Source organism: Pteropus medius, unplaced genomic scaffold (genome assembly GCF_902729225.1).
Source record: "Pteropus medius unplaced genomic scaffold, Ma_sr-lr_union100, whole genome shotgun sequence".
Taxonomy (NCBI): domain Eukaryota; kingdom Metazoa; phylum Chordata; class Mammalia; order Chiroptera; family Pteropodidae; genus Pteropus; species Pteropus medius.
This window is the reverse complement of record NW_024340696.1, coordinates 27,540,701-27,554,413: the sequence shown is the minus strand read 5'-3', so window position 1 is coordinate 27,554,413 and position 13,713 is coordinate 27,540,701. Positions and strand designations below refer to the sequence as shown.

The following is a 13,713-nucleotide window of genomic DNA, read 5'->3' as shown; positions in this document are numbered from 1 at the left end:
TAATTGCTCTCTCTATGTAAATATGAAAAGAAATCTCTCTTAGTAATTACTCTCATAAAAACACAGTCCTAAAGCGAAACATTAATTTAGTTGTCTAATGTGCTTTACCAAAGTCTTGTTTTTATTTCAGCTTCAAATACTTTTGGGTTAACATGTAACCTCCATATTAATCAGTCACTCAGTTTTCCCCACTGTTTAACCCATTTCCGTGAGTCACCAATAAAATCATTTAATTTTACCCTGTCTCTTTTTTCTGCTTGATGGGCTCCTCGGCACATTGGCTGAGACTTATTTGTGCTAGGTCACTTTCACTTCGTTCCATGGAAAGGTCATCATCCTTCATATTTTCATTCTATCAAAAACACAGCATTAGTTGAATTACGTAAACATTTGCAGCGTTATTAGCAAAATCACAATTGAGTCATCACAAAATTAAATCTCATGATCCAAGTCATATTTAGATGAACAAGTAGAAGAGTATCTCGATCCATTTCAACGACATAAAAATCTATTTATAAAACAAATTAGGGGTCACTTTTTACTATTACTTAGTCTTTGTTTTACGAGGCTATTCACAGCTTTTAAATATCAGCTGGTCCCTAGCAGCACCTCCCCCCACACCCTTTCCCATGATCCATATAAACTTTCATGATTATAAAGAATTGATACACACATTTGTATGGAATTTTGAATCTCTAATCTGGTCTTGTTCCAGGCTGAGAGAGATCAGTGGATTAAACTTTTTTCTTCTTTTTAGCTATACGACTTAAGCACTTAAAGTCTCTATCCTGTTTTCACATTTGTAAGATAAGTTGCTGTGAGAAATAAATGATAGGATGTATATAAAGCTTAGTGAATGGCACTTCATAGGTGCTCAGTACACTCTAGCTCTCTCCTGGCCATGGACTGCAGTAGTCAGTCAGCCCTGTAGGATCTACCAGAATTCACGGTTTTTTGCTTATTTCCACAGTCACCTTTCCTGATGTTGAGAAGGATGAGGTCATGTACCCAGGGTCCTAGAGAAAACTGGGAAGAAATCGATAGTGATGTACGGTCCTGCCCCTGACCCTCTGGGCAGCTCCTTTCTTAGCTGTTCTCTCCGCCTGTCCCTGGGCATGCCCCCATTCCCGTAAGATGTGCTCTTTCATAGTGGTGCCAGTCCCCATAAGAACGCTGAGTGGCAATGGCTGAGAAGGGAACTTTCCTCTTTGGGTTACTAATATTCTAACAGCTGGTTCTTAGAGTCCCAATAATCACAGAAACTACTGGTTGTTCTTCATTTTCCTCTTTTCCCACAATAATTGAATATTTATCTTGGCACAACACCACCCAGATAAAGATGATATTTCCAGACCTCTCTTGCAGCTAGGTGTAGCTATGTGTCTAAGTTCTGACTGATGAAATGAAAGTGAAATGCCATGTGGTGGCTTCTGAGAATTTCCCTGAAGTGGCAGCTTCCTTACCCTCATTTTCCATTTTGCTGCTTGGAACATGAATGTGACAAATGAAGCTGCATCTCAGCCCAGAGCCGTACATGTGTTGCTCCAGGACAGAAGGGGCGTGGGTCTCTGAGGACTCCAGGAAGACAGAGAGAACTGTCTATCTCCTTTAATTCTCTGTTATTTTGTATTTAACTATGACCAACAGCCAAACCTAACCTTAACTAAGACAGTCCTCAAGACTCCAAAGATAGACTACTAGTCTTTATGACAGGCACTGGGGAAGAAAATTTTGGACAGGGACATTAGGAAGAACAGGTGAGAGAGAGCATCAGGCATCATTTAGTGGCTTCCCATTCTGCCCATGGGTAGGGTTAGCTCCTGTCTGTCCTGGGTAAGTGTGTCCATCAGTGTATGTCTGTGTAAATGTCCCCCAACCCTGGGAATGCAAAAAAAAGACTCTAGGAGGTGACGTAGTGCACTTCAGTTTCTTAATACAGAAATACAAGATCATTATCCCAAAATAAAAAGAATCTCTGTTTTTTGTTTTTGTTTTTTAAATCTGTGAGAAAGCGTATACTCCATGAAGAGAGTTAAATTTTGATAGTTTCTATTTGGCCCAGATTTCGGGTGAGAGGGGCTCTAAGGAAGCCTTTTGCCTCCCAGGCCGACGGGTCTCTTGCATTACAATTCAGGGGGCCAGCTCAGAGCCACAGCCTTTCTCCGATGGCACTGTGACTTTTTCAGCTGTTTCTAAAATTACTCAGAATTACATAGGAAGGAACAGAAAAGGACGCCAAGTTACAGTGAAAGACACTAGAAGGAATGACCGAACAAACCACAAAAGTACAGCTGAATCAGTAGATCACCAGGAAGCGAGGAAGAGGGGGCAGCAAATTAGGGTGAGTAAAGGGAGAGAGCCCAGCACCCTCCAGGAAAAGAGAACCAACCACAGCCCACAGAAGGAAACTGCTTAGGCACTGCCCTAAGAAACGGACTACACTGCAGATAAGCAACAGGGCTGACTAGAAACCAGGATGTCAGCACCATCTGTGGTCATCCTTTCCTGAAAGGGTAAATCCTTTGACATTTATTCTGCCTTGTGGCTGGGTCTTTGCCAGCATGGCTGAGTTTATGTATTTTGACAGTTCTGAGATTTCCACCAATTTTAAATCTCATTTTCTTCTGGGAAATTGGCAAAGGCACTGGAGTGGGAGGTAGGGTGGGGAAAATAACTAGAAGAAAAGTAAGTCTATTATTTATTTCCCACCCCTGAAAGTCTCTATGGCTTACTGTGTCTATCCACAGAATAAAAAGACTGGAAGGATATATACTGAATGTTAGCAATACTGTTATTATATTTAAGTGGTAAAAATCTGGGTGGTTTTAATTTTCTTTCTTAAACTTTTCTATATTTCCCAATTTTTCTGTGATAAATACATGGCACTATGTCATCAGAAAATGATTGTTTTTAAACACATTCTATTAAATTTGTTGAGGGAGACCAGGAAAGGTGTTTTATGTTTCCCTGAACTTCTTGCACATTGGAGCTACTACATACAGCATCACTTTTGCGAGAGCACACCAGGTACTCATTACATGGCCTTCTCAGTGGATACACAGGGGAGTATAACACAGATGGGTGAAAACAGCTCTTCCTGTCTTCTCTCCTTCGTGTGGCCAGTAAGGAAAAGCAAAAGAAGAGCCAAAGGATGTAGTTATTTTTTGCCACTTCACTGCTCCATAAAGTTAAATAAAAGTGACCAATTTAAACCATATCTGTAGAAATACAATGGTCAATAGCAGTATTTAATATTTGTTCATAGACATTTTAATAAATAGGTGTTTCTTGGGGAATGACATTGGACACAAGAAACTTGAATTACAGGTTTGGAAGGACCCATGCAGGGCTTCTGGTTAGAACTACGGTTAAATTATTTTAAAGTTTTTTTAAAAAAAAAAATTTTAAAAATGCAGTTCCTTTCGACCAGAATTATCTCTAATTACAAATTATCATCATTCAACAATTATACAAAAATACAGTATTTCTTCTTTATCATCCAAACCCAGATCTTTAAGTGAATCTGGAATTAGAACTGTAGAAAGAAGAATGGCTGGCCTTTGATGTTAATGGCAAGTAATGACCAATTCGAACTGTTATAGCAACATTACATACACTATCAGTGTTTAGACAAACATATTCAATGTTAAAATGGATATGGGAAAACAGGTTTTCTCATAAGTTGTTGGTCATAGGGGGGAGAGGAAATGGTATACTACTTTGATTGGATCTGTGAAAATTTTTGAATGTGCACATTCTATGACACAGAAAATCCACTTCTAAATATCTGCTCTAAACAAACACACATATGTACAAGAAGGCATGCACAAGAAAGTTCAGTAGTTATGGTTTCTAATATCAGGAGAATGGCAACAAATATCCACTGGGGTCTGGCTGTGTGAGCCGAAGTATAGAATAAAACATAATACAGCCATTAAAGAGAGCAGCAGAGACAGATTTCTAAGACGTATTGTGGGTGAAAAAAAGCAAGTTGCAAAAAGATATCCATAGGATATGACAGATTGTTTATATAGAAAACTAAAACACAAAATCATACTATATAAATGTATTTTATGGGGACATATGTATGATATAAATGCATTGAAAAGTCTTGAAGGAATAACAACAGCGTTTGCCTCTCATGAAGCAGAATGAGGACCAACATTAGAGTTCCCATTAGTTAAAGTTAAACATTAACTTTTCAGTGATGTTTCCATTTTTTTTACAAGGAGATGTTTATTTGACATTTGCTTATTACTTCTGTATTTTAAAATTAATTTTTTTTAACACTTCTAGAGAAAATTGCTAACTTTACAGTGGAGAAGTCTGGCAACCACGTGTCAAGATTAACATCCCCTGCGATAGTTCATGTTGGTAGCATTTGCCCCTAATATGATGTGACAAGAAGGGCACTTCACCTCTGGGGTATTTTTCCTCCAAACCTATATTTTTCCTCCAAACCTATAACCTCAGTATAATCCTGAAGAAAACATCAGACAAACTCAAATTAGGGAATGTTCTGCAGGCGGCCTGGCCAGTACACCTAAAGCTGTCAAGGTCATGATAAACAAGGAAAGACTGAGAAACTGGCTCAGAACCTGGGGAAATTGGGGAAACATGGTGATTAAAAGCAACGTGGTACCCCGGAGAGGACCCTAGAGCACAAAGAGGATATTAATGGAAAAAACAGTGACTTTCAAATAAATTTTAGTTTAGTTAACAGTAATGTACTGATGTTGGTTTCTTAGCTGTGACAGTTGTACCATACTTAGTAATAAGTATGTTAGTAATATAAACTAGGTAAGGGATACCTGGGAACTCTTCGTATTATCTTTGCCACTTTTCTGTAAATCTAAAACTATTCTGAAATAAATCATTTATTTCAAAAATAAACTCCCTAAAGAAAGGTTAGTTATGAACAGTATTCACTGAGGATTATTCAGAAACTGTTCAGAAGTTGCACTATCATTAGTGCTTTTATTCTTTCAAATAGGACATAGGACTGCCAAAATGAACGGTCTCATGAGATTTGCTTTTCCTTCATGCAGAAGACCCTGAAGAAAGCTATTTTTCACGGGGTATTGTTTGTCACTTGCCAACTTCAGAATCAGGATGCTCACTAGTATACAGATGGTAAAATTCATACTTGACTGCCATGTGCTTGCAAAATAGTGAAAGAGCTTTAAAAATCATACCCACATTCCTTTGACTCCTCCCAGCTGCCATCTTTTACTTAATCCTAATATCATCTGATTAGTATTCAACATTCAGAATGGCCACATGCTACCATTGGTGCTCTGATACTGAATAAAGTGACTCTTGACCAAAGCAGAAGAAATACTTGAGGAGATCACAAAATAACACCCACAGGAAAATATGAAGGAAAGTGGAAAATTATTGGTTATTGCATCATAATTTCCTTTCTTATACCCTGTGCTATTTTCTGTTCTCTGCTTGGAAAGCTCTTCTCTAGCCCTTTTGCATGGCTGACTCCTCATTCATCAAATTTCAGTCCAGATGCTCCTGACTTTGAAAGATCTTGCCCAATTTCTCTATCAATGGGTGCTCTTCTCTACCCCATTGTCTTCCACTCTTGTGGTTTTCTTCATAGCACCCACAAGTTAGAGATGAGATTTACTTCTTTGTTCACTTATTTACTATTTGTTTCACTTCCTGAGCCCAGTACAATACCTGGCACAAAGAAAGAATTATGTAATAAGCACTGAATGAATGGGAAACTGGAATACTTGCATGACCCTGATATACAGGGTATTTTGTGTGTGTGCGTGTGTTATTTGTCTAACCTCATGCTCCACCTCTAGAATCTACAGGTATTCTAAGTCTCTTAGGGTCTATTTACCATGAATCAACTTGAAAGTACAGTGCTCACATTTTTCTCCCTTTGGTCAATTCCAAGAACAACATTTACAAGTCAGTAAATACCCAGAGGAAGTGGTTTTCTTCCTTTTTCTTTCCTTCTTTCTTTTTCTTTTTTCTTTTCCCTTTTTAACATTTGGACAACTGTAATCAAAACAGACTTTGGTGAAAGCACAGGCTGCATTTTATCAGTACCCTGACTTTCCACCTCCTGGGTAGATGGAGGGAAGCAGTAATGGAACAAGAAGAGTTTGTTCTCTACTGTGAGGCTGGGCTTCTCACACTTTTGCTCTTAGTGCTTTCTTCCTCTCAATACTTACCTGAGCTATCATCTCCTGTTCTCACTATGCATCTTCTGCTTTTCACTGCCACAGTGGTCCCACAGAGGTAACCTCCTTTGTCCCCTAAGTACCCCTTGGCATTGCTACAAGCCTATCTCCTGCTGGCCCTGCTATACTCTGGACCTCATCATTTCTCCATGATTTTAAACATGGAACTCTTCATCTCTGATTCCATCTTCCCTTGCCTCCTACCTCTCCCTCACTCATATTCACCACCTTTCACCCCCATCTAGCTCTCAAAAGTTTAATTTCCCCTATTCTCTCAGCCAAGGAAGAAAACAGATTTGTGGTGATGGCCCTCAGATGTTAATACCAGAGCTTCACAGGTAAAGGGAGATTACATCAGCATCAAGAGATAGACTGTCCAGGATCCTAGGAAGAGAGGTCTTGCTCAGAGACACCTGGGCTGACTCTGCCTTTGCTGCCCTCCCTTATCCCCTACTCTCAACCTTCTTTTCCCTAAGTCTGGGTCAAGAAGCACCAGAGCCAGACGTTTTTAAATGTTTCCTTGTTATTATAAGGTCTTCCTGAATGGCGACATATACGTTAGTGTAAAATGGCAATGGGAAAGGAAAAATCTGGCTATTTTCTCAACTCTGGCAGAATGCTAGCTAAGGAGAGACTGTCACTGGTAGTTGCATGCTGTGTTGGGAGATTCAGGGGCCAGGGAGACCTATACTATGATATGTTGCATCTGTTCCTGATATATGTGGCCAACTCTTTTTTCATTAGATTCTCTAGATTCTCATCTAAACAGATTGAAAAGTTACAGAAGTTGTGGTGTGTGTAGTGTGTGTGTGCGCGCGTGCATGCGCGCACGCGTATCTGTGCATGTGTGTTTGCTTCCAGTCAATCTGTAACTCATTAAACCCTTTTCAGGTTTCTCTTTCCTCATGTATAGCCTGGGACGATGGATCATTCCAGTGTTTATCTCTCCAGCATTCTACTAAACTTCCCCACACCTTCGACTTTATGTATAAGTTTTAGTTATTCTACAATTATCTTTAAAGGTGAAAGTAACGTAGGGAGGAGGCAAGAGAATTAAATATGTTAATCAAGCCACATTCAGAGACTGCAATATGCTGATCAGCCCTGCAGCCAGGCCAGGAGGACACCTGCAGAACAAAGGATGATTTCTGCTGGGATTGCTAACAACCCATTCCCCACACCTGTGAAGGGGAAACAGGAAAAACAAGAGTCTTTAAGTAGCTGCCCTACTCAAAATATGGCTAAAATCCCTATGGCTAAAACCATGGGGAACCTATGGATTAAAGGCTGAGAGCTGCCAGCAGGCCTTTCACTCTACATATTCTTACCTTTTCATGCTAAATACTCTTCTTCCCCTTCCTCACTGTATGCCCATATCAAAGGAAATGGGTTAACAAAGTCTTTTAAACTATAACTCACAGGAACTAAAGAATGATATATAAACTGAATTCCCCAGAGCACTCGGGGGTCCCTCTCACTGTTCCTCTCACTGTCTTTCTCTTCGTACTCTTTAGTCTGTCTCTCTCACTGTCCTCGTCTTGCTTAGTCCCTCTCACTCTCTGCCTCTGAGAAGAGACCATACTCTGTGGAGTGTTATCCCTTTTCTAATAAACTTTCCTTTGACTCTGACTTTAGCGTGTGTGTTGAGTTCTTTCCACACTCTTTGCCAAAGGACCCTCTTCTTCTCTCAGTGCAAGGCTTGGTCTCCCCCCGCTCTGGGAAATTTGCCCTGTTCTGCATCAAAAGTAATAGAATTATTACATAGAATGGGCTTGCTGCACATCCATGCCCTCTTACTTCATGGCCATCCTTATATTCTTGTCTTTTGCGGGGGCCTTCCCCACAGTGATATCTCTTCACATGCCATGCTCACCTTCGGCCTCACTAATGCAGACATTCTCCTCCTCTTCTCTCTCTCTGAGACGGCCAGGCCATCTACAAGCTCTTGCGTCTTATCGTTTTGCACCTGAAAATTCTGTGTGTCTGTTTCACCTCAAGGGAAGTGATACCGTTATCCCCTTTTCAAAATTATTCTTCAACCTATTTTTTCACCCCATCTCCTCCCCTTTCCCCAGGATCATCTGTTTCTCAAATTTACCCTTTTGTATCGTTCATCTCTTCTTCTCCACTGCTCCTTCCTCTCGGACTATAAACAAACACATTGAGTCTGTCCATCTTAAATAAGCAAATGAAACAAAATGCTTCTCTGTAATAGCAGATTATAACTTCCAAAACGTTATGGTACCATTGTAAAGACAAATATCCACTAGCTTTGTGTAGAAACTTCTTTTCATTGCCAAATTTCATGCCTAGGTAGCAGCTACCTAACTTGCTTCCCTGCTTCCAATTTCTCCCTCTTTCAATCCAACTAACACCCTGCTGCCATTATCTTCCTAAAAAATACACTGTCTTACAGGATAAGGCACAAATTCCTTAGTCTGGAATTTATGGGCATTCACAACCTGCTGCCTCCTCTGCCTTAAGAAAACTTCTCTTTACTACTTTTCCACACGAGTCTTCCATTCAACCAAACTGGACTTGACACTCCATGTGCAGATTCTCCTCTGCACTGTTGTTCATGCTTCCCTTTTAGAATGTGCTCCCTACTTTCCTCTCCACTACCACCGCTCTAAGCCCTACGCTTCCTTCAAGCCCAGCTCAATTTCTTCCTTGTTCAAGAGGTTTTTTTTATCAATAGAACTAACCCCATGGGGACCATTTTCTATGTAAACACTCACAATATTTAACAACTGTCCGGCTTATTTGGTGTTTAGCACTATGATGTATAGCTTTGCACTGGTATTTATTGGTTGAGTGTATGTCCTGGCAGCAACAACATCTTATAGTATACCTCTTTACATCCCTCTTTCAAATTAGCAATTAATCTTTTTTTATATTGAAAATAAATGTGGTTAGGTAATAGAGCTTTTGGGGGAAAAGGTCTCTAAAAAAATACCAAAGTAAATTTCTAAGGTGGTGAGTTGAATAGAAAGGCATATTGGTTCTTTCTTCCTGTGGTACCTGGTAGAGGTTGATGTTGCTATAAATATTTTCCCAGATTTGGACATAGTTGCACTGATGCAAACTCTGGGAAGCCACAAAAGTTGCATGAGATGGAGCCGGCGTGACTGTCTTTGCAGCATGGTCTTGGAGCACTTGCATTACCCGCTCAGGGTTGCAAATCTTGAGTAGAACAGAGAAGAGAAGGAATGGTTGGGAGAAAGGTTATTGCCTTTGAATTTAGTCATGTACATGTGAATAAGAAAGAAGTCTCAGATGGGACCTTAATCAATTAAAAAATAAAATTTAAATTATGATCCCCTTAGGTATGTTCATCCATTCAACACTGTTAAGTATTCAAATAGATGCAACAGTTCATTTAAAATTCTTCGACAGCCCCCCAAACACAACAGTAGGTGGGGCCTCCACAGGTGTTGCTAGGCAAAAAAAAAAAAAAAAAAACACCCATCAATTTTGGGTACAAACTCTGTCCCAGGAGATGGAGTAGAAGGAGCTGGGTAGTGTGAAGAAAGCGCGGGCTTAGTAAGGATACAGACCCGGACTTGTCTCCTTGCTGGAATCCTGACTTTTCCACGCAGAACAGGAGAAGTCAATCTAACAATGCTACTAATGATGTCTCTCAGGGTGGCTGCGAGAATGCCTGACATATAGCAGGTGCTGAATAAAGGCTTCTTCTCTTTTCTAGAGGTGAAGAGTTGAATAATAGTCCCGGAGCTTAACTTCTACTTATTACTATATTTCAATTATTTTCATATCACAAGGAACCTCAAAGATAATTTAGTCTGATCCCTATCAAAATCCTAATGGCATTTTTTGCAGAAGTAGAGAAATTTATTCTAAAATTCATATGGAATCTCAAAGGACCCCAAATAGCCAAAATAATTTTGAAAAGAAGAAAAAGTTGGATAACTCACACTTCCTGATTTCAAAACATATTACAAAGCTACAATAGTCAAAATGGTATGGTACTACCATAAATTAGACATATAGACCAGTGGAATAGAATAGAGAGCCTAGAAATAAACCCTTGAGTATATGGTAAAATAATCATAAACAAGGATGCCAAGACCACTCACTGCAGAAGAGACAGTCTCTTCAAAAAATGGTTCTGGGAAAACTGGATATCTACATGTCAAATAATGAAGCTGGACCCCTATCTTACTATGTAATTCCACTTACATGAGATATCTAAGGGTAATTAAATTTAGAAACAGAAAGCAGAATGATGGTTGCTAAGGGATATAGGCAGGAGGAAATCAGGAATTGATATTTAATAGAAGTAGAGTTTCAGTTTTATAAGATGAAAAAGTTCTGAGGTCTGTTTTATAACAATGTGAATATACTGAACACTACTGAACTATATACACTTAAAAATGGTTGAGATGACAAATTTTATGCTATGTGTGTTTTACCACAATAAAAATAAGATAATTTAGTCTAACATTTTTGTTTCACAGATGAGGAAACTAAAACTCAGGGAAGTTAAGTGACGAGGCCAATATCACAAAGAAACAGTGCTAAAACTGGACTGAAATCCAACTCTTGACAATTGTTACTCTCTACTGAAAGCTAACAGGATTATAAAAGTTTGGCAATTAGATTAGAAAGTTCCAAATAAACCCTTCAAAGTGAATTCCTGGCTAACATTTTTTAGAAGAGAAAGGAAATTCAACTTTCTGAGGGCGATTTTAGCAAGAATTCTATCTGCACGGCAATATGGTTACTTTCTTACCTTCAAAAACTTTGCTTGGAGTTGCATTAATACATCTATTCTTCTTCGTTCTTTTAGTTTAGTCAAAAGCTTCTTTTGCCAAGGATCACATTTTGGCTTAATCTAGAGGACAAACATGCACACACAAAGTTACAACATATCAGAATGGTTCTCAGTAAAAGTTGCAAGCAAAGAGATCCAAGGACTTTCGAAAATGGCATCCGGCCTCCACGCTAGAAAGTTAGCTAGAGCATGTGAAGTGTTGAAAAGGGTCTGTGGGGGTTCAAAGATCTGTGGAAGGAGATGGCAGCATCAGGTCCTGTTGGTGCAGTATCTTCATCTGGGATGACACAGCATGGCCCATAAGCAGGAAGGACCCTACATCCATCAATGTTGTGCCCTGCATTTGATTTATGGTGGAACAAGAGAAGTTTGCCCACAGAGACTTGTGACTCCACGTGTAAAACTTCACTTTTCACATTAACAAGCTATATTTCAAAACTTAGTTCCATGGCTAAATAAATACATCAGTATTTGATAACTCTCTAAATTTATATCTAGTGCTAAGCGCCAGCCTGTTATATCCAACTATCTCCTCGACACTTAGAATACAAGTGTAACAGTCTAAAACAGAAAGTCTGGCTTCCCCTACACCACCACCTATTTGCTTAAGCCCCAGAATTAGGAGTAATGATTTCTCTCCTTTCTTTCGTCTGTAAGACTTTTCTTTCCTTCATAAAACAGTTGAACCTCAGTACTCATGGATTTTGTATTTGCAAACTTGCCTACTCACTAAAATTTATTTGTAACCTTAAAATCAATACCAGCAGAGCTTTCCTGGTCATTCATGGACATGCACAGAATGGTGAAAAATTTGAGTCGCCCAACTCCACATTCCCCGCTGAGGTCAAACCAGGTGACACTCTGCCTTCTTATTTCAGTTCTTATACCATAAACAAGGGTCCTTTTCGTGGTTTACTTAGTGCCCCATTTTTATACTTTCCTGCTTTTTGTTGGTGATTTCACAGTTTAAAAGGCCCCCAAGCATAGTGCTGAAGTGCTGCCTCACACTCCTAAGTACAGGAAGGCTGTGATGTGTCTTATAGAAGAAAGACATGTTTTGATAAGCTTCATTCAGGAGTGAGTTATAGTGCCGTTGGCCACAAGTTCAATGTTAATGAATCAACAGCACATATTAAATAGTGTCTTTAAACAGAAACCCACATAAAACAAGGTTATGTATTGATTAGTTGACGAACCTCACCCTGTATTTTTCTTGTGAGCAATCATTTGGTATTTGCTAATTCAAGATTCATGGTAACTTTGTAGAATATAACTACCCCCAGATAATGAGAAGCAACTACACTTACCACTACTAAAATAATCTCATTTAATCTGCTTACGTGTTTATTGTTTGTGAATTGTGCACCTCTGGCACCAAGGGCCACACCTGACACACAGTATGTGTCCAATAAATAGTTTTTGACCAAAAAGTTGGATTTACACAACTCAGTTTTACCTTCGAGCAGTTATTCTTTGTTTTTGGCAAGCAGCCAAGATCACTAACAACAAGAAGGAGTTCTGACCCAATAGAGAGGATACAAGAGGGTGGAGGTCTTCCGCAGATGACACACGAGGCCATGTTCTCTGAGCTTCCTTTCCTGCGGATAGGAAGGCACTTACCCTTTGTCTTAGGGGACAGTAAGACGAGGGAATGAAGAGAGGGGACAACAGGGACCTGACAGACTTGGTGCTGCCAGGTTGCCTGGCTGCTCGGAGGATACTTTGTGACACTGCTGACATCACTGAGAGTCGCCGTAGGCACAGGTCTTCTCACCTTTATAAAGGGAATCCAGTTGGCTCTCTTTTTCAAGGCCACACCAGGTCCTGCCAAGCCAAAATTCTCTACTTTAGCTTTCCCAGTATCATAGTCTGGAAATGTTTGCATTCTCTGTTGCTCCATGAAGATGCTTTGGAATTTTTGGGAAACCTAAACAGGATTAAGAAGAGAAAAGCAGAGACCAGGAGAAAAGTCTCAGATTGTAGGTCATTTCAAAAACAGCTACTGATCACATTGGAAACAGTCTTGGCGTCAAACTAATTCATAAAACATGACTCTGTGACAGCAACACGACCTTAAATAGATGTACTTGTGAGGCACACGTTTTCAGTCAACTCATTACTGTAACTGTGTCTGTTACTTGTTCCAAAGATTGGAAATCATGTGTTATATTTATATGTATTTTGAGCCATGCCCTAAATGGGAAGTAAATTGTTCACCTTTGGAAATACATGCACTTTTCCCGGTCACCTGGTAAACTAGAAAAATCTAAGGTTATATAAACCTGCTCCCAGAAGCCTGACCAGGATGATGCTAGAGAAAAGGGCCCAGATACTATGACCTGTTAAAATTCTTAAGGTACCTCAGCCAATCCCTTCACAACTCACTTTCAGACTGAGGCTACCAGCGCTTTCTGTGACATAACTTCTGACTGTCAAAATGCAGAATACTTCTTCTTCCCTTCTCCAGGGTGGGCCCAGGCCTACTGAGCCTGTGGTAGTGCCTTATTGCATCATGGCCACACCACGTCCTGATTTTCTCACTACATGATAAGCTTCTTGAGGGCATGGACTATGACTCTCAAGAGCCTACCACATGGTGATGGTTGTACAAAAATGTGAATGTGCTTGATGCCACTGAGCTGTACACTTAGAAACAGTTGAAATACTACGTTATGTACATTCTCTCTCTCTCTCTCTCTCTCACACACACAC

The 13,713-nt window shown here is 39.8% G+C and overlaps 1 protein-coding gene across 1 annotated transcript in view; it reads right to left on the bottom strand.

Moving 5' to 3' along the window:
• The window catches only part of LOC120608203 (uncharacterized), a 132,644-nt gene that overhangs the window by 105,235 nt on the left and 13,696 nt on the right, over positions 1-13,713 (bottom strand). Inside the window, exons 8-11 of the mRNA XM_039869987.1 lie at positions 12,776-12,928; positions 10,960-11,061; positions 9,228-9,389; positions 240-352 (exon numbers count right to left, since the gene is read on the bottom strand). Coding sequence (XP_039725921.1) covers positions 240-352; positions 9,228-9,389; positions 10,960-11,061; positions 12,776-12,928 — 530 coding nt within the window. The remainder of the gene's footprint in view (positions 1-239; positions 353-9,227; positions 9,390-10,959; positions 11,062-12,775; positions 12,929-13,713) is intronic.